Source organism: Falco cherrug, chromosome 1, assembly GCF_023634085.1.
Source record: "Falco cherrug isolate bFalChe1 chromosome 1, bFalChe1.pri, whole genome shotgun sequence".
Lineage (NCBI taxonomy): Eukaryota > Metazoa > Chordata > Aves > Falconiformes > Falconidae > Falco > Falco cherrug.
The window spans coordinates 83,240,724-83,260,882 of NC_073697.1; the positions used below are offsets into that span (position 1 = coordinate 83,240,724).

A 20,159-nucleotide genomic window follows, 5' to 3' on the forward strand; every position below is an offset into this window, starting at 1 on the left:
CATCTGAAAGATCCCTGAAAAGAATCCCATGACAAATGTTACAAGAAATAATTGGCTTAAATGGCTACAGAAAAGTTTCAGATTAGATACTAAGAAGACTTGCTAATAATAAGGGTGGTGAAGTATTAAAATAAATTGCTGGAGAAGTTTATTGAATCTTAATCACTGTCTTTAGAATCAGGATTAGCTAAACCTGTCAGGAATGACACCTGTGTGGTTTATCTTGCTTTGAGGAAATGAGTGGGCAGGATGGCATCAGGCCTACTCAGTGGGGAAGTACAGGGCAGCCCTGCTCTGGGCACGAACCAGCGTCAAGAGACTATTACTTGCATGAATCTTGTTTATTTGCTGGGGAGATTGAAAGACGTGTAATGAATGAACTAGAGAAAATGCACAAAAGAAAAGGAAAATAACACTTATGCTGGTCGATGGATCTTAGATAACTCCAGCAAAATTCTGTTTGATACTGAGTGTATTTGTGCTCTCCTGAGCTCCTGACACCTGAGATTTGATTTGGGAACATGTTAAGTATTTTTCAATAAACTAAAATAAAATTGAGTTGAACATATAAATGCTTTGTCATGTGAAATACGAAAACAGAAGTCTTTCAATTGGATACCAAAATCTCAGAAATAACTGGTTTTGCTTCCATTTATCTGCAGAACCATCTTCGATTTGTAAAACAAGACACTCATATCACACAGAGGGACTGTGTGTGAGACTGTAAATTAGTTACTATTTGCAGACTTCTCAGAATATACAGGGAATAAAGACATATTAAAGCAGATGAGGAATTTAGTTTAACTGTGTGGCTACTGTATAATAAAAGACATAAGACTGTACTGAACAGTGCAGAGAAAATAAATTACTGATTAGATACAAGAGAGGAATGTCTGTTTTGTGTGTTAAGTGAATCGAGAGCCCTGTGGAAGAAACGACAACAGAGTTAAGACTTCATCGCACGTCTACCCAAAAAGACAGACAAACAGCGCTTGTGCAATGTTAACTTGGCATTTCCCAGTATTTTATCAATTAGCTTTTTCTCACAGGCTAATTTCCGTTCCTTTTTGAGAATGCTACTACCTCAGAGGTAAGATAACATTTCTCCACCATATTTTTGTCTTGTCAGGACTATCTAGCAGCTTTTAAAATAACTACCTAAAGCTAAGTAATTCTCTCATCTAAGCTAAGCAATTTCTCTGGCAAGCGAGGAACAGAAGCTCACACACTAGTGCCTTCAGATGCCATCTCAGATGCTCCCTCCAGCTCCTCCTTGCCTTCCCCCCATACAGACCATGCAGCTGGAAGCAGAGCTGGTACACCCTACAGATAAAGATGGAGGTCGGCTGCCAGGGCGATCACCTGGCCTCCCAACGCGTACCCCATCCATCACGAGCTTCAAGCCCTTAATATTGAAAGACTGAAGTTTGGAGAGATACATCAACACACACTTCTCTACCATATAACTTTGCAGCATCAATGAAGTGCAAATTCGATGTGAATTACAGTCTTTTAGAAATTTTCATCTGGTGAGGTATATGACACAGAAATGCTTTCTAGAACACCATCATATTTAATGCTGAGCATTTAGTAAATGACTTTTTAGACAACCAATAACTACTACTTATGCAACTGTAGAAAGTGTTTAATCTTTGAAAGGTAACTGTCACTTTTAATTGTACCTTGTCTCAATAATGAGAGCTCTGTAAATGTCCAGGACTTTCCTGTGCATTTAAAATTAAATAGGGCATGCCATCTAATTCTAAGAAAAAAATGAGCTGATGGATAATTAACTTCAGAGTCACCTAATAATTATTAGGTCATATGCTACAAATACTTAATTTGAACACATACTTCCATATAGGGACAAAGTTAATAGGTTTTTTTTCTTATTGTTACCAACTGTGGTCATGACAATGGTTCTGACACCAACCAGTGAGAGGGGAGAGAGTAAGAGGCCCTACTTCTGACTCCTCAGCTCTTCCACACCCTTGTTCACCCGGCTCCAACCAACCTTCCAGGGTATGGAAGAGGAGAATAAGTGATCTAGTGGAGGTGAAAATGGGGATATCGGTAAGCATTGGAGAATTCCAAAATCTTACCACCGTATTAGAAAAGTTGTCCACCACAGCCTTCTGCACTGCTACCTACCAACTGAATGTTCACAGGTCAAGCAGAGAAACCTAGCTGTTATAGTATAAATAAATAAACTGAATGGCTGAGAGAATTTGGAATATCCTCTCAAATTTACATGTTCCTACCAAAAATGCTCACAATTCTTCCCTATTTTCTAGATGATCAACAATGGGCGGTTAGAAGACTTTTGTAGGATAAGAAAAGAGCTCTTTGCTAGAGTACCACAAAGATAAATGCTGAAGAAGAGAATGAAGTGCTTCTTCCAGCATAATCATGTGTCTTATTGGTAGAAATCTCTCCTGTAGAGCTCCCCATTCATGCATCAATACACATCCCTGCTTTCTCTCCGTTTTTAGAACCTGGTATATGACACTGAAAAGATAATCTCTGATTACCAGTACTCAGTACCGTGTGCTTTCAGCTTCATTTCATGCTATTTTGCTTAACCATGTTCCCCATTTTCTCACTTTATACCTGTTTCACAAAGCTTACATACAGTCCCCTGGTCCAAATTTGCTTCTGCTGTTTTTTGTGCAAATTGCTATGTGAAATAATGGCCTCAGATTTGAGCCCTCTAAAGTAAAATATGTAAGAAATTCTGATATGTTTTAACTGGGTTGGTGATTCTTGTCACTAATTATGGGGGCAAGGTGGGCAGAGTGAATGCTGCTCAGGTGATGTTCCAGGTGGAAATCCTTTCAAGGATCCACCTGATTTTCAAATCAGCCATCTGAATTTTCAGGCACCCAACCACTCTGGTAAATATATACATCACCATCTTATTCTATACATTTTGCAAACAGGTAAACTAATATTTTATACCATCAAATCAGCACGTAAAGCTTAATAAATGCGAAGTGACAAAACCCTGAACTACTTGAAAAATACTATTTCCAGTGAATTAAGAAGTATTAATAATAATGCTTCTAGTAATTTTTGTGTAAAAAACCCTTACTATATTACCTCATATCTGAATTAATGTTTCAATATTCCTTAGAGAAAATAAATTCTATAAAAAACAAAGTATTTCAAATATATATTAAAAAAAACCCAAAAAATATTTACGAGTGTGTTTTAAAAAAACGGATTAACAAAAGGGATGAAAATATATAACCATATTACTCTTACCTATATTATTCCTTCTATTCTTGGCTTATTCAAACATTATAAACACTAACACAGTTTTAAAATATATTAATAGCTTCTTGTAAGCGTGCTTAATAAAAAATATCCTTCTGACATACACACACATATATTTCAAGTCTATAAATTCTGGCTCTTATTCAGAGCTCTTGTCCATATAGTCTAAATTTCAGCACTTCATCAGGCTCCTTGTTTCCAATTTCAACATATTTAGCAGACCAAAGCTACAGATGCACCGAATGTTCCCTCAACACCATATGTACATGAGATCCTTGGTGTATCTCATTCCTGGCATTCACCATTTTGTAGTTTGGAGAAAATTTCTAGAGAGATAGAAAAAGGAATATTGCTCAGACAAAACCAACAACATTTTTCAATTTCCCACTTCAAATTTAAAAATTAATATTCAAAGAAAAATTTAAAACGTGAGCAAAACCATTGAATTCTGCTAAAACATCATCTTCATAACACTATATTGGCTCAAAATCAGCCAAAAAAGTTCTTCACTGATTTTCATCTGACACGCAAATTTCTGAGTAATGGCAATGGAAAATGAAAGTAATGGCAAAACTACAAAGCCTTATAAAATATGACACAAATAGCTTGCAAAAGCACGGAATTTTTTGTTAAAAGAATCTGCTTATTGCTTATTAACATGCATTATCACTGTATTTTTAATGTGATAAGGCTTCCTAAGCCATGCTCGCTGATTGCATTAGTAAGTAAACAAGTTCAATTTATGTAATTATCTCTAAGTTGAAATATTTATAAAGTGATATGTGAGCTAAAATAGCATCTAAAGGGCGTGCTCATTAGTCCTCAATTACAGGAAAAATAATGAAAGTAATGAAAGTTATGTGCATGGACATATAGCTAGTCCATGCTGGGTTATCCCATCCAAGATTCTAAGATATTTAAACTATACTATGTCAATTGCGGGGGAAAAAGGGGAAAACAAAAAAATTAATTCTGTATAGCTACTTACATTTAAGTGAAACCTTCATCTGTTTGGCTTGGAAATTTGACATACCACACCTAAGCCCTCAGTGTTCTTACCACCACATTGCCTCTACAGCTCTTAACTCTGTTTTTTCACCCACCTAAGAATGTATGCTAAAATTTATTTTAACTCAAAGAACTGAATTTTATTTATTAAACAGACCCAGACAGAAGGCTCCATGTGCTATCAGTGAAGGAAATGTTTATGAAATTCCACATTCATAACGGTTTTCACCCTGTGAGGCAATAAACGTGTTGTTGCACAAGTGGGAGTTAATATTCCAAAGTACGGCTGGTTTTCCCTGGATTACATGTATCTCTTCTTGAACTTAAAGAGATATATCTTGTGTAGAGATGCTCAAAACTTTCTTAGGTTCTTAAGTTCTTAAGCCTAAATCTTCCTACTTTTTGCTGTTAGTACTTAATTTCTAAAATGTACAAAAGATTTCCCTGTTCTGTCGCAAACATACGTGGATTAAAAACTGGACAAAACAAAGCCAAGGCTCCACATGTAATTTTCTGAATGAAGAGCTAGAGCGGCAAATGTTGCCACAAACCCTAATTTTTATCTTCCACTTAGCCCATGGTGGCCTATGATGTTCTTTTTTTTTTTTTTTTTTTCCTCTGAAACTTTGCTATGATTCAGAGGACCCACCTCTGATACTCAGTCATATTTTTCAGTTCGCTGTCTGTCTCTCTCAATTCTCATCACTGTCTAGATCTGTTCTTTCAGGACTTAAGTTATTCCTTCAGACTTTTTTTTCTTGTTTACTCAAGATCTCATGGAAGAGTACATCTGTTTGTTCAGAAGTACTCAGTTTCACTTTGATCTCATGATTGATGTAAAAACCCAAGCAAGCAGAGCATGCAGCATTGTCTTAACTTGTGGAAGAGAGGTCTATTGTTACTTGCTTCTTGCAAATTTAGCAGAGGTCAGACAGCTCAGAAGTCATCGGGCATGTAAATAAACACTTCAGACAAGAAATGACCGCAGCTGGGATAGATCACAACCACACCCCTGAAGAAAACTGATGAAGGTAGAATAAAGGCATATTTCCTGAAGGACTCCGTATTCTCAGGAGAACCTTAAGAATTTAGTTGAGGCTAAAACATTCTGAACATCAACAATTCGTTTCTTCAAGGTTTCTTCTTCTTCTTTGGGTTTTCTTAGGGTTTTTCCCCCCCAAGAGGGAGGATGGCACGTGTACATTAACATTTCAAAGGCTCCTGAAGTGAAGAGGAACTTCACAGCAACAGCCAGTGTTGTGAAATTCACAAAACCCAGAAACTTCTGGATGTGTGTTTCCATATGTGGCTTTGGATATTTTAAAGTGAAATCATTTTGGGAGGGAAGTGAATGCAGTTACCAGGCAGCCCATGAGAAAACCTGAATCCCAGACAGCTTTCTGTGGTCTGATTGAAGAACTGTTTTATTTGAGAGCCATAAACGTAATATGCCTGAGCTCTGATAACATGTATTTGTCTAGTATCACAATGTTGAATGCCAAGTATGTCTTATTAAAGCCCACTAAATAAGATCAATATGCATATAACTGAACACCACACAAACATCATCCCCCTTTCGATAATAATTTTAGAATTCTAAATTACAGATGTATTATAAGCAGAAAATCTTAATTATATAAAATCATAGTATACCGGCATCAGAACGTCAGAAATACTGAAAATGTGAAGGAATATTCAAACAATCCTGATATGTCTGAATTTGTTTTCAGTCAAGTATCTACACGGTAATTGGTTCATGTTACAATATTTCATTGTGAGCTTCTCAAAACTGGAAATAATTAGAAAAAAAAAGGCTTAGTCTTGGAAGATGATTCTTTAATGTTACAGATGTTATACCACACTGACATCTGCTAAATTACTAGAACTGAACATTTTTGTTTTCTCTGGGAGAGTATTAGCTTATAGCACTGCTGGTCTAAATTTCCATTACGGTGTCTGATGTTACTACTTGAAATTTCATAGTATTTCAGTTTCTTGCTAAGTGCAAGCATGACCTACATCGACAGTGTGTAAAAATATCTGTTTAGAAGCTGAACACTTTGTCCTGTTTGATTAAGAAATTTAATTGCAAGTTCTAAAAAAAATTAATTTGAATAATTACATTTTTTTCTAGTAATTTTCATTTCATTTGCTGTTCTGTAGCTGTTCAAATGCTTCCTGTTCTGTTAATTGCTGAAGAAACTGAAATGGCTAAGTAATGTTAAGGACATCTTTTCTGCCTGCTACATCTAAGTTGTTCCAAAACCCTTCTTAAAAAGAAAAATAGAACTGATTTTTAAGTAAATTAAAGATGCAGAAAACGGGAACAGGCTCTGTTTTAAAGCAACAAAATGATCCATGGGTTCACTGCTACTTGATAAGCATACATTTACATTCCACTGTGATTAAGAGGAGACAAGGAGACATATTCAAGGAAAAAAACCCTCAAGGTTCCAAGGTTTAGTGCACTGGATGTCTGATTTAAATATGCTGTAAAAACAAATGGTGCATTGGAATTCAGAAAAAAATATAGAAGAAAAAAAGACAGCCAGCATTTAAGTTAAATTTTTGGGTGGGTTTTTGGTTTTTTTTTTTGTTGTTGTTCTTTGTTTGTTTTAAGGTACCATTGTGTAGCTACATGTTTTATCCTACAGGATATTTAGGAAAATGGCCCCTTTAAGGATCCAAACTTACTGACTTCCATGGCACACTGGTGATAGGGAGAGAGAGGGAAACTGCTTTCGGGGGGCGGGGGGGGGGGCGAACTATAATCCTCCCATTCATACACCTATAGTAAAATGAGAAATGTCTTTTTGGTATATTTTCTTCCATTTCCTCACATATCTGGAGTGCCGCCTTGAGTACAAGGACAATGTAGATGGCCATGGCTCTCCCTTGCCCTTGGGACAGGAAAAAGAACATTCCAAGGAGAACAGGATGAGATGTCCGGGGTGGGATATAAGGCTTTCAGAGACACGAGAACAGAAATACACCACGCACCACTAAACTTCCTCCTTTACAGGAAGTGCTTACATGCATTTTCCATACTACCTCCTACATCAGCACACTTTAGTGTCTTCTTTCAGAGCATTATTACTGTAATATTTTAATATTTTCGCTGGGCCAAGACCTGAGCCAGTTTTCTTGTTTGCCATTTGCCACTTTCAATCTCATCTTCTTTAATCCCGTTCTTATAATAGATTGTCTGCTACAAACTCTCAAAATTTGTTTTGAAACATCTCAAAATAGGTTGACATCATCTTGTTTCATGCCCACCATCTTTAACTGCTCTCATTCTTCCCTTACAAAAAAGTTCTTTTAGATTTGTTTTGGAAAAAATGCCCAAACAAAAGCCTCCAAGATCATAAAAACCCTCTTACTCCACAATTTCTACCCTCTTTATACTCCTCTCCACCGAAATCATGCTCACTAATGAGCTTCTGCTTGGTAAAAGTGAGATAATCTTCTCTTTTCGGCCCCTGCCTGCAACCAGCACAGCTCACCAACATCTTCTCCACTGTTTTCTCAGGTGCCTTAATGTTTCAGACAGGTACACCAACTTAAGAACATTATTTATTGTCTCCTAATGCTGCAGAGACACCTTTCTATTTGTTTCTTTTCAGAACTGCTTTCTGCTCCCCACTACCACCCCACAAGCATATACGCCCATGTTCAGCTCCTATGTATTTCTGCCTGTATACGATGTGGATACATTCTCCTGGAAAAGAATTCTTGTGCCAAAATTATTCTGATTACTTTAACTGTTAGTTCTAGTTACATTTTGAATACTATTTTCAAAAGATTAACATTTGCTGGTTAACGTTACCATTCAGGGAAAGACCGTTCTCCAGGTAAGTATGGGTGTCTCTAATGCAACCCAAAAGTTTAAGACATCTGAATCCTTATCCTCCCAACTTCACTCCAAGCAATTTGATTTTTCTTGTTTTACTGGTTGTCCTGTTTGACAGTGAACACACAAATTTAGATTTTCATGAACAGGTTCTGAATGTGAGCTCTTTCTACATACATTATTTTGTACCAGTATACTGCTGCTGTGATATGAGAGTTATTTAATGAACAGTGACACTTGTTCACTTTCCCCTACTTGTCCTATTCTTTTATTGGTTTGTCCTTCTAGCCTAGATTGTTTGTATTCTAGAGAAAACTCAATACTGTCTTAAAAATCAACGTGAAGGCATTACATACATGAAGGCTTAAGAAAATGTTTTATAGATCATAAAGCAGTGATTTTTAACTTTTATTGAAGTATTAAAGTTTATGTATATTTTAATGTAAATCCAATATATAATTCCATATTAAACAAACACAGCATTCTGAAAAAGAAAAAAGGGAACCAAATTCAATTCTTGCTAGTATAAATACGTCATCCTAGTCTAGGAAATACTGAGCTGCTCAGAATTTCAAAATATTGAAGATTCCATAAAGTAATTTGTCATCTAAAGTACCATCTCCATTCTCTACAGCTTTAGCAGCTATTTTGAATGCAGTTGATAAAAAAAGATATCAGTTACATATCATTTGGAATTTTTAGTACATCAGCCTATTTGGAAAACTGGATTAATTAAAGTGAGTCACTGTTCTGACATTTCTCTGCCTGCTTTTGAGTCCCACATCGTATCAATTTACAGGTTCCAGACAAAATTTCAGGCATTGCTGGCAAAACCCATTGATGGCAGATGCTGGAAAACCAATCTTTATTTCCTGATTTTTGTTATTGTTAACCTTTTTTTAAGCATTTAAACAATAAACAAGGAGTCTCCACCACTTCTGTAAAGATCCGTTTATCCTGATCATGCACACTCCATGAATCACTAAGACAGACACATTTTATCTCACTGACTACTGGTCAGTCTCAGTCAAGAAAGTTTGCTGCCAGGTTGGGGGGTTTTGGTGGGGTTTTTTTGGGTGGTGGTGGAAGGAGGGCTGGTTGTGGATTTTTGGTTGATGGGGTTTTTTTTTATTATTTGGTAAATAAACCTGTTTTTTGGCAATGTACCTCAGCCATAAGCCCTTCGTCATAACAGTCCAATGCAGATTTGGTCTGTAGAAGGCTTTAAAGTTATCCACTTGAACAGGGTGATGTTGGCTGGGGGTTGTGCTTGGGAACTGGACAGAGACATGAATCTTTATACAGAGAGGCCCATTTTAACAAAAGCTGCTTTTATGAGAAAAACAGATCCGTGCTGGCAGAGCACCTGGAAAAAGCTGCTGCTTCCAGCTGCAAAAATATGGACCAGCATGCTGTCAAATAATTTATTTCAGAGAGATTACATTATTTTATTACTAAAGATGGCAGGCAATGATTTAACCTTATTATTTTTGGCTACATTTCAACTGACAGTAAAGTCTACAGCAGATTGCTTAGTAACAAGGCAGATAAACACTGAAAGGCATAATGGAGTAGCCCAATTTAAAAAGTAAGACTGACATACATTGGATCAGGTTTGTGAAAATTACTTTCATTTCCTATTAGTAAATAGTAGATATATTTCTATAAATCTTTTCTGAAGTAGAAAGGAGATGTCAACAGCTCAGGCATGTGGCCTGAAAACTCACAATAACCTAATAAATAATTTTAAATCAATTAAACTTTCATAACAGGACCACATTTAAAATAACAAAGATTAAAAATGTTGATGCTTATTTTTTATGCTTCCTCCACACAAGCTGTCTTATGCCAAACACACTGCTAAGAGATACAAATTATCAAGTAAAAGTCTTAAGAATACCTAAAAGGCATAAAGGCAGCAATACTTTTAAAAAGAAAAATGTTAAAATAAGGATAACCTGAGAACAAAAAACTAGGAATTTAGGTTCATGTAAAATTATAAACAGAATTTGGATAAACAACCAGTACCAAACTTCCTCCTTCACACAGTGATTCTATGTACTGCCTCTCTTTTCACCCTTTAATGAGAAAGAAATCATAACTTGGGAGATTGAGGAAAACATTTGAATATTGAAGAAATCTTAATCCACATATCTATCTTTAAATATCTGACTGTTTGCTTTTCTGTACCTTTTCCATCTTTGAGAAACTAGTTTAGAAAAATCCATTATTTTTGCTATTTACACCTAATAGGGATGCCATGAATCACATGAAGTTTTCATAGGTAGGAGAAAAAATATTTCATAAAAAAAATCAGTGTCAATATGAAACCAAATCGAGCAAATTGTTGCTAACAATAGAACTGATCTAGGACTTACTGCCAAGATGATTCTGGAACAAGATCATGAGGCAATGAGCATATTCTAAAGATTAATTGATTTCTGTGGTACTTTCCATTCAAAATACTCAAAACATTGCTCATTGATTGTATTTAAGGTTAGATTTTGTTACAGCGGGACTACTTGTTGACCATGTTCAGCCTAAGAAAACTTCAGCCTATGATACCAGACAGCAGAGCTGTAATGAAAATATGCAAAAACCACTCAAAAGACAATTTATCTGATGCATGACCATACATTCTTTCCCTTGAGGCCATCTTTCAGAAGGCCCAGTTATAAAAAAAGTACAATATGTGAGAACTGTTCCAGCAGAAGCATCCAAGCCTGAGCAGCAGCATCTCATCCACAGTTACACCAGCTTTACTGTATGCATGCTGGAGAGCAGAGAGTTGCATCCCTAGGTAAAGTAACAGCAGGAGGTGTGTTGCTGCCACAAAACACCCCATCCAAGCTGCACTCTGTGTCCTTTTCCCCCCACCTACTAATCCCAGGAAAGACGAAGCTAAACACAGGGTGCAAAAGCTGTCCTGGTATCAGAGGCCACGTTTTTCCTGGAGAATGGATGGGGTGCAAAATATATAGGGGTACCAAAGCCCTATGCTACAGCACTGTTTGAGAATTCCTAGGGTTAAAATGAATAACCTTCAAGGTATAACTTTCAAGTGCCAAAGTTTAGAGAAGCGCAGAAGGTAAAACTAGGATAATGAAGTGTAACACACACGCAGTATTATTTAAAGGCTATTAGATAAAAGTTGTTTGTAACACCACCCTGGTAAAGAAATGGCAGGATCTCTTTATACTGAATTTCTTCTCGCATAATAATTAATGTTCACTTTGATTACTCAACATCTCAGCACGTCATATTTTTACTTCAATATTCTTGCAATGCTAATAATGAATATCTTTTCCTGTACACCGCATGTGACCAATTGTGGGCTGAGATCACAGTAAACCTGACCTGGCCTCCTAGAACAAATAGGAAACAAAACATCCTTACCTGACTGTGGATAAACTTAATTTAGAAGTTAACCTTTCTTTCTACACTGTGTACCTGTTGTATCTTTTTTTTTTCCCAAAAAAGCAAAAAACATGTATGAAATATTTATAGCTACATAATTTAATACACACATTTGCATGGGCTTGGCCTGAAAATGGAGGGCATTCTCCCAAAGTAGTATCCATCCTGTAACTGCCAGCTGCCTGGCTTTGTCCTATAATACCATTACTATTTACAGAGTTTTCAGAAAATTTATTCTACAATTTCCCATAGTCATTGACAAATGCATTCTAAATACAAGAAAATTGCTATATAAACTCCAACTGGAGCTTGACGATACAAAGAAACTAAACTTGCCTGGAGTAAAGGAACACAAATATTCATCTTTATGTCAATTTTTAAAACGACTGTTCCTGAAATAACCTTGCAAATACTTTCCTTAAAATGCTATATGGAATTTTGTTATATATATATAAGCAACAAACACAGAACTTATCCATCTCTATCAATTTAATCTAGAAGAATCTGCATCATTAGTATTATTACTATATTTGTCTTGAAGATACTATCTACTATTAGAAACACTTCCTTAGGGGAACGACATGATGTCAGAATGACAGAATACAGCAGCTCCTCTTGCGCTACTGAACTGCATGCTATTTCTGACAAAAACAGGTTCATCAAGAGTACACATTTGTTTCTCCTAGAGAGGATTCCATTGTTAATATTGGCCGAACATTCTTCCACTGCAAGTTTTAAGACATTGCTAAACAATTTCATTTGTTTTCAGCATTATGAAGTCTCCCCTACCTCGTAAGTTTCACCTGAGCGCTGTACTAATGCAGTCCCACGTTTTTTGGGCTTCAGCACATTATCTTTTCTTCAAAAAAGGTTAGGTAAACCAACAGTAACATTTTTTTAATTACTATTCTGTCTCCAAATAAGTATGACAGAAAAGACAGGAGGGTTCAGGAATACAGAAAGATTTGATTACGATCTCAAAATACACAAAATGCTGCTCAAGAAGGAAAGATATGAAACAATTACTTACACGACTACATTTTTCACCTGGGTCTGTTGCATCTATACCTAGGTGCTTGGAATGTGAAGTATCCCCTCAACAGTTAACTGGAAAATATGATTTAACGTGTTTATCCTACCCCTAACTGGCCACATGCAACTCGTCTTCTTTACCCAACACCCTGTCTTGGTTTCTGTGGCAGACGGTCTTAACCTGGAACTCCTCCGACTGGGGAGCACTCGTACGCTGGCAGCCTTTGGGTGCTACTCTTTCAAGCTGCTTAGGATTTGCTACCATTCTACTTTTTTTGTCTTATGATATACTAGAATTGCTGTAAGTTGCAGTCTGTAATATATTTTTTTAGTCAAAACAAATAAATGGTGATTCATGTTACAATACAGTATTTTACTTTCCAAGAGCTGGAATTGACTGGTACAATGAAATAATAATTTAGTTCTTTATTTAATTCTTACCTGAGAAGAATATGTGTGACCATCTGATCCACAAACAGGATTGGTATAAACTACTGGACACTGCTTGCAGTTTGATGAAATGGGACCACCCCTCCACTGTTTATGGCCTAAACCAGCCTCTTTCATACTGTAAGTAAACAAAAAGTATGTAATTCTGATAAGCAGTAGTAAAAATAGAACATATTCAGGGTATTTTAATGAGCTTTTATAAACAGTAAGCCATACATAATTTCAGCTGTAAAGTTTTCTTCTAAGTAAAGAGCTCCCAGTCTTTGGTATGCACTCGCTCACCTTTGTACGTTACGCACTACCGTGATACTTGATACCTGTGTATTATTTCACTTTCTAAGACATCCTGGTAGAAAAAGACGATTAAGATGATGCTCTGGTGACTGTTAAACTGAAATATGTCTGATTTGTATGATATTTAGGTTTTGTTTTGTTGTTATTAAATATTATTAATGGAGCTGTTGTATTGATACTGGTGTTTAAGGAAGTAACATTTAGGTATCAGAAAATTCTATCATAAATACTTACATTGGAACAGGTATGTGGTCATTCAGGATACTGTTTGCCCACCTTTGATCACTGCCTTTCACAGCTTACATTTCATAAAATTCAGACTCTAGCACCCAATGTAAAATTCAAGAGGAAAAAAAAAAAGCCAATCCACAGCAGCACAGAATTGTTCTGCAAAAGCATGTATACATGCTTATGCAAACAGACAGATATAGCTAGATGGATCAGTTTAACCCAGGAAAAAAGCTACGCTGGGTCAGATTAAAAGTCTAAAATAAGTTACTGACACTTCCTCAGACTGCTCTGAGTCCTCAGACTAGTACCACCAGCATTCAGTCATTTGTGATACATGGCCATTCTCAGATAAACATGTTTCCTCTCTGTAGCTTTGAATTAATGTTTATTCATGATTTTTTCCAATAGCTTTTTGCAACTATGAAAGCATTTAGCAGCCACTATATCCTGAAACAGATGTTTTATGAAAGCCGCCTGATCCATAGGCTGACCTGCAATATGTTTTATATATTAACAACTTCCATATAAATAGGAAAATAGAACAATAATGCATGATTTTTATATTGTGTTTTCTGCTTGGGATCTTATGGAGAAATCTACAAATTATTATGCTCAGAATACAGCAATGATTTATCAGGACACACTCAAGTAGTGAAACAAAATCAAACAATGAGGCAGAACTCTTTCAGCTTGGCTCACGTACCGATAATCAAGAACTGTTTTGCTAATTAACCATGAATCACTGTTTGAGAAGAATTTGTCTGGAGTAATAACAAGAAATGAAACCAGAGAAAATAAACTCCTCATCCTCTGCTTTTACGATGTGCAGAGTAAAAGGCCCAAAGCATACACCTAACAGTAAACCGAAGATGATCAGAACCAAAACCCCACTTCTCAGCAATACTAATGCTTTAATGCTCTTCGTAATTTTGGGTGTAAAATTGTTTTTTAAGAAGAAAAAAAACACAAACATGTAAGTTATAGAAATTTACATTCAGATTGTGTTTTATGGTGAAATTTTGAACTGCGCAGATATTTTCACAGTGTAAACAGGAACCTGGAATATGTTGTACACAGAAATTATCAGTTATTGCTGAAAAAGCCAGTAATAGCTTTAATTACATGTAGCATAATGAGCAGTAAAATATTTGTACAGGAAGTTTTCACATCCATCAGGAAGTATAAAAAGAGGAGACAATTCAGACATAACCACACTAATTCATAACAAATAACAATCCCTTCTGTTGAGTTGTATCATTTGAAGACTAAAGTATAAACCCTTTAACTTCTATTAAAGAAAAGCAAATTTGAACTGTATCTTTGCTTATGTATAATATATAGCAATAATTTGACTATTATTGCTCCTCTCACTTGAGAGATTTCCCATCATCCACATGAGCTCCAGCGTAATTCGATTATCTAGATGGCTGCATCTTTCTCTTACTTCTTGTTACTTTTATAGCTCACAATTTTCCAGAAGTGCCCCAGTAGCCTGAGTTTACCTACAGGATCAGAGTCCTAACTATCAACCCAATGCAATTTCTATTTATCTGAGATACAGTAACTTTAAAACACTGCATAAATCAATTGCAAAAGTTCCAGACATCAACAGGGAGAGCCCTACTGATATCAGGGGGAAAATAAAATAAATAAATAAATAAATAAAATTGGAAGCAGGATTTGTGAGACATGCAGGGGCTGTTGGGTGAAAGACAGGCTAGTGGTGATTACTGGGGTTTAGCATCCTGCACCCTTGTACTTGCTCTCAATGAAGTTTAAAGACAAGAAAAGAGAGGGACCTGGGGGTGGCGTGTGGGTGATGATGAAGAAAAAAGCCCTTTAAATTGAGGAAAACAGGTAAGTACAATCACCTAAAGGAAGGAAAAGAGAACAGTATGTTTCAGGAAGGACCACAAGGCAGGTGGACGCTAGAACAAGTTCAGGACAGGGAAACTGCAGGTCTGTGACAGCCAGTGGAGACGTATAAAAAAAATGGAAAATATTTTAGTAGGTCAGAGAGCTTCCCTTCTCTCAACTAACCTCTGCTTTGCTAGGCTCTTCAGTGCAGGCCTTCCCAGGGCACCCACTTAGGGTGAAGAGAGTCAGGTTTCCTGTTACATACAGAACCCACCTGAGACCTTCAGCAGATCACTTCTCAAAATCTTGGTTTCTATATAACGAATAATAATTTTTGACAAAACAGAAATATCTGTATTTTTCCAAATTCAGAATGGAAGTTGTAATGATAAATAAATGATAAATAATATTACTTTGAAGGCAGCAATACAGAAATACATGGTCATGGAAACGCTTTGTATGGACATATGTCCAGAAGCTTAAGTACAATAATGCAGAAACTAGATTTCTGTATTACCAGAGCTGCCAAACAGCTAATTATTGATTGTCAGTCACTGAAGTGACAGGCAAATATGAAAAGTCAATTAAAAACATTTTTAATACTAATTATGGTAGATGCACGTACTTCATAAACTATATTAATAATGCCTTTTACTTCTATATCCAAAAATTTCCTTTCACCGTTATTATCTAATTGCATTCGACTTGTTCCTGTTGACTAGTTCTTTGTTACCAGGCAGTGTGGGTGCTTTTTTTTTTTGGAAACTAGGCGATGAGGATACATAGAAACTATTGACATGGAAGTGAGAAACTATTTTGGTGATATAAATCACCTTGAACTAACATCATTGCTGTATGTCCACAACGTCATGAAATAAGATACAGAAAGACTGCTTAACTACAAAATAAATAATTGGTTACTGTTTGCTTAAGATATCCATATAAAGAAATATATTTTTATATTTTTAAATGATAGGAAAAGAAATAGTAAACAAAGAAATCTGTTACTTTACTGGAAAAATCACTTTCCCTTTTCTTTTCCTTTTATTTATTATTTTTCAATACAATAATCAAGAAAAAAACTCAGATCACTGCAACTTGCAATTACTAAAATTCTGCTATTTAGTTTTGTGATTTGTGATTATTTTGCCAAAATAAATATACGATGTCATGTAAAAGCCAACCTCTTCCACTGACAAATTTTATACTTCTAAATTTCCTGAAAAAGGCTTTGGAAACCATGTAATAATAAAATACCTACTACTGAATACACAGGCTCTGCCTTAACTTACACCTAAAGGGTAAAATCAAATATATGGGTTTAATTTAACAGGAAAGTTGTGATTGCATTAATTTGCATACACCAAATTGTGCATATGCTTTTATACTGCGTATGCAACAGCATGCCTAGAAACATAATTAGCCAATCTGCCCAATTACCCTAGCCTATGTACCTGTTTGCATACATAAACTTACCTTTCTGTATACAGAGTGATTGGGCCTGCAAATACTTTGAGAATGCTTAATGTAACCCAAGGAAAATTTAGCTGCAAGCAACTCTTTGGCAACGTGACTTATTTAATGATACCTATAAATGCACAAGTGCCCAATTCACTTGAAAAATATTAAATTATATACCAGATTTGAGAATATTCAAAGACAGGTCTACAAATACAGACTGACAGAAACAAATCTGACTTATTTAAACCCTAATCTTTCAAAGAACTCTTGTAACTCTTCTCTGATAACTACATTTGCACTTTTTAGAGCTTTTAGAATTATCCCAACTTAAGAGACTGACTGATTATGTTTTACCATGGCCTTTGAGGGACACAATCAGACTTTGTCAGAATAACTTAGTAAGGAAATACACTTCTAGCACAAAGTCTAATTTGCTTTCATTAGAGAAACCTGGATTACCTTCAAAGTTCCCTTTTCATATGGAAGCATCCTGGAAGAAAACTACAGCTGTCAATACATTGTGGAGATGTTTCTTTCAAATGTCAAAGGAAACCAAGATCATAGTGCCAATCTCTGTGTGTCTATGTTTATATTATTTTGACATGCTTCCTTATTTTGCACTATTCCTAACAAATACAAGAAAAATCTGTATTAAGAAACTAAAAATAATGAAAAGATGAGACAAAAAGTTAACAAAGTTAATATGGGAATCAAAATACATTGTAGCAACTTTAAATTAACAGTGTTGGCAAGATGTTTGTGTTTATTGATGGACCATCATAATGTATACCAGGTAGATGTAGGATTATAGAAATTCAGCTATTATTTATCCCCAGCATCTGCACTGAATACATTAGATTAGAAAATTATGCATGATCTGTCATTTTTGTAAGGATCATAAAGCATACATACTCAGTATGTAATACAGAATTTAGAAAAATATTTCTTTCTGTGCATGTAGAGAGAAAGTACTATTTACTTATTTGCACCAGAGAAGAAAAAGAAACAGATATCTTAAAGATATCCAATTCTTACTACACCCCTTCCCCTACTACATGTATTATTAAAAAAGATATAAACTTTTTTTAAAAAATTATGGTACTTTCTTACCTTACTGTCACACAGCTCTAATATTTTCAGTAAAATTCTGCTTAATTTTGCCAAGTAAAAAACCAGTATTTCATTCCAAATGTGCACATACTAAACTAAAATCAAAACAAAACAGCCTTATGTATTTTAAAGGAAAACAGTTTTAAGTAATGCTGCTGGAATTTCCTGGAATAGTATTTGCTTCATTTTGACTGAGTGAATGAGGTGCTATAGCATTTTAATGAAACAGAAAAAACAAAGAATGCACAACATCAATCATAGTATCATTGAATGGTTTGGGTTGAAAGGGAGCTTGAAAATCATCTCCTTCCAACCCCCCCCCCACAGGCAGGGACCCCTCCCACCAGCCCAGGCTGCCCCCAGCCATGTCCAGCCTGGCCCTGAGCCCTGCCAGGGATGGGGCACCCAAGCTGCTCTGGGCAGCCTGGGCCAGCGCCTCACCACCCTCACGGGGAAGGATTTCTTCCTAGTAAGTAACCAAAATCCACCATCTTACCATCTGTCAGCTGAAAGCCATTCCCCCTTGTCCTATCACTGCAGGCCCCTGTAAAAAGTCCCTCTCCAGCTTCCTTACTACCCTCCTTTTTGGTACTGGGAGGCTGCTGTAAGGTCTCCCCGGAGCCTTCTCTTCTCCAGGCTGAACACCCCCAACTCTCTCAGCCCGTCTTCACAGGAGAGGTGTTCCAGCCTCTGATCAGCTTCCCGGACCTCCTCTGGGCTTGCTCCAACAGGTCCATGTCCCTCTTTTGTCGGGGGTTCCAGAGCTGAACGCAGTACTCCAGAGGTGGGGTCTCACGAGAGTCAAGTAGAGGGCGAGAATTACCTCCTTTGACCTGCAGACAACGCTTCTTCTGATGCAGCTCAGGATACGATTGGCTTTCTGGGCTGCAAGTGCACATTGCTGGGTCACACTGAGTTTCTTGTCCATAAGCACTCCTAAGCCTTTCTCCTCAGGGCTGCTCTCAATCCATTCTCCAGCCAGCCTGTATCTGTGCAGGGACTGCCCCGCCCCAACCCACGGGCAGGATCCTTGGACTTGGCCTTGATCAAATTCCTAAAGTTCACATGGACCTACCTCTCAAGCCTGTCAAGGTCCCTCTGGATGGCATCCCTTCCCTCCAGCATGTTGGCTGTCCCACACAGCTTGGTGCCGTTGGCAGACTTGATGAGGGTGCACTCAATCCCACTGGTCCATGTTGCCAACAAAGATGTCAAACAGCGCTGGTCCCAATATTGACCCCCGAGGAATGCCACTCGTCAATGGTCTCCACTTGGACATCGAGCAGCTCTTTGGGTGTGACCATGCAGCCATTTCCTTACCCACCGACCAGTGCCCCTGTCAAATCCCTGTCTCTCCAGTTTAGGGGCAAGGACGTCATACAGGACAGTATCAAATGCTTTGCACAAGTCCTGGTAGATGACATCACTCACCCCGCAGCCTACAACACGGAAACTCCATGACAGAATGTGACCAGATTTGTCAGGCACGATTTGGCCTTAGTGAAGCCATATTGGCTATCACCAATTACCTCCTTGTTTTCCATGTGCCTTAGCATTGTTCCCAGAAATATCTGCTCCATGATCTTGCCAGGCACAGAGGTGAAACTCTCTGGCCTGCAGCTACCCAGATATTCCTTATTTCCCTTTTTACAAACAAGGCTTACCTCTCCCCTTTTCCAGTCAGCGGGAACTTCACTCGACTGCCACAGCTTCTCAAATAGGATGGACAGTGCCTTAGCAACTTCATCCACCAGCACCCTCAGGACCTGCAGATGCACCTCATCAAGTCCCATGGGCTTCTACATCTTCATGTTCCTTAGATGGTCTCAAACCTGATCTTCTCCTACGCTAGGTGATTCTTCATTCTCCCAGCCCCTGTCTCTGCCTTCTGAGGCTTGGGCTGGAGCACTTTGCCAGTAACGACTGAGGCAATAATAGTATCACTGAGTACCTCAGCCTTTTCCGCATGCTGGGCAACCAGGTTTCCTGTTTCCTTCCAGAGAGGGTCCACGTTTTCCCCAGTCTTCCTTTTATCACTGACATACCTATGGAAGCTTTTCTTGCTGCCCTTGACATCCCTGGCCAGGTTTAATTCTATCAGGGCTTTAGCTTTCCTAACCTCATCCCTGGCTGCTCAGACAATTTCTCTGTGTTCTTCCCAGGCTACCTGGTC

General features: G+C 37.2%; 1 protein-coding gene across 2 annotated transcripts in view; it reads right to left on the reverse strand.

Annotated features, from left to right (window-relative positions):
* Positions 1 to 20,159, reverse strand: part of SPOCK3 (SPARC (osteonectin), cwcv and kazal like domains proteoglycan 3) — a 212,369-nt gene that overhangs the window by 59,491 nt on the left and 132,719 nt on the right. The window contains exon 5 of one of the 2 annotated variants that reach the window (XM_055700840.1): positions 13,025 to 13,151. The exons of the other annotated variant lie outside the window; for it this stretch is intronic. Coding sequence (XP_055556815.1) covers positions 13,025 to 13,151 — 127 coding nt within the window. The remainder of the gene's footprint in view (positions 1 to 13,024; positions 13,152 to 20,159) is intronic. 2 annotated transcript variants of the gene reach the window in all.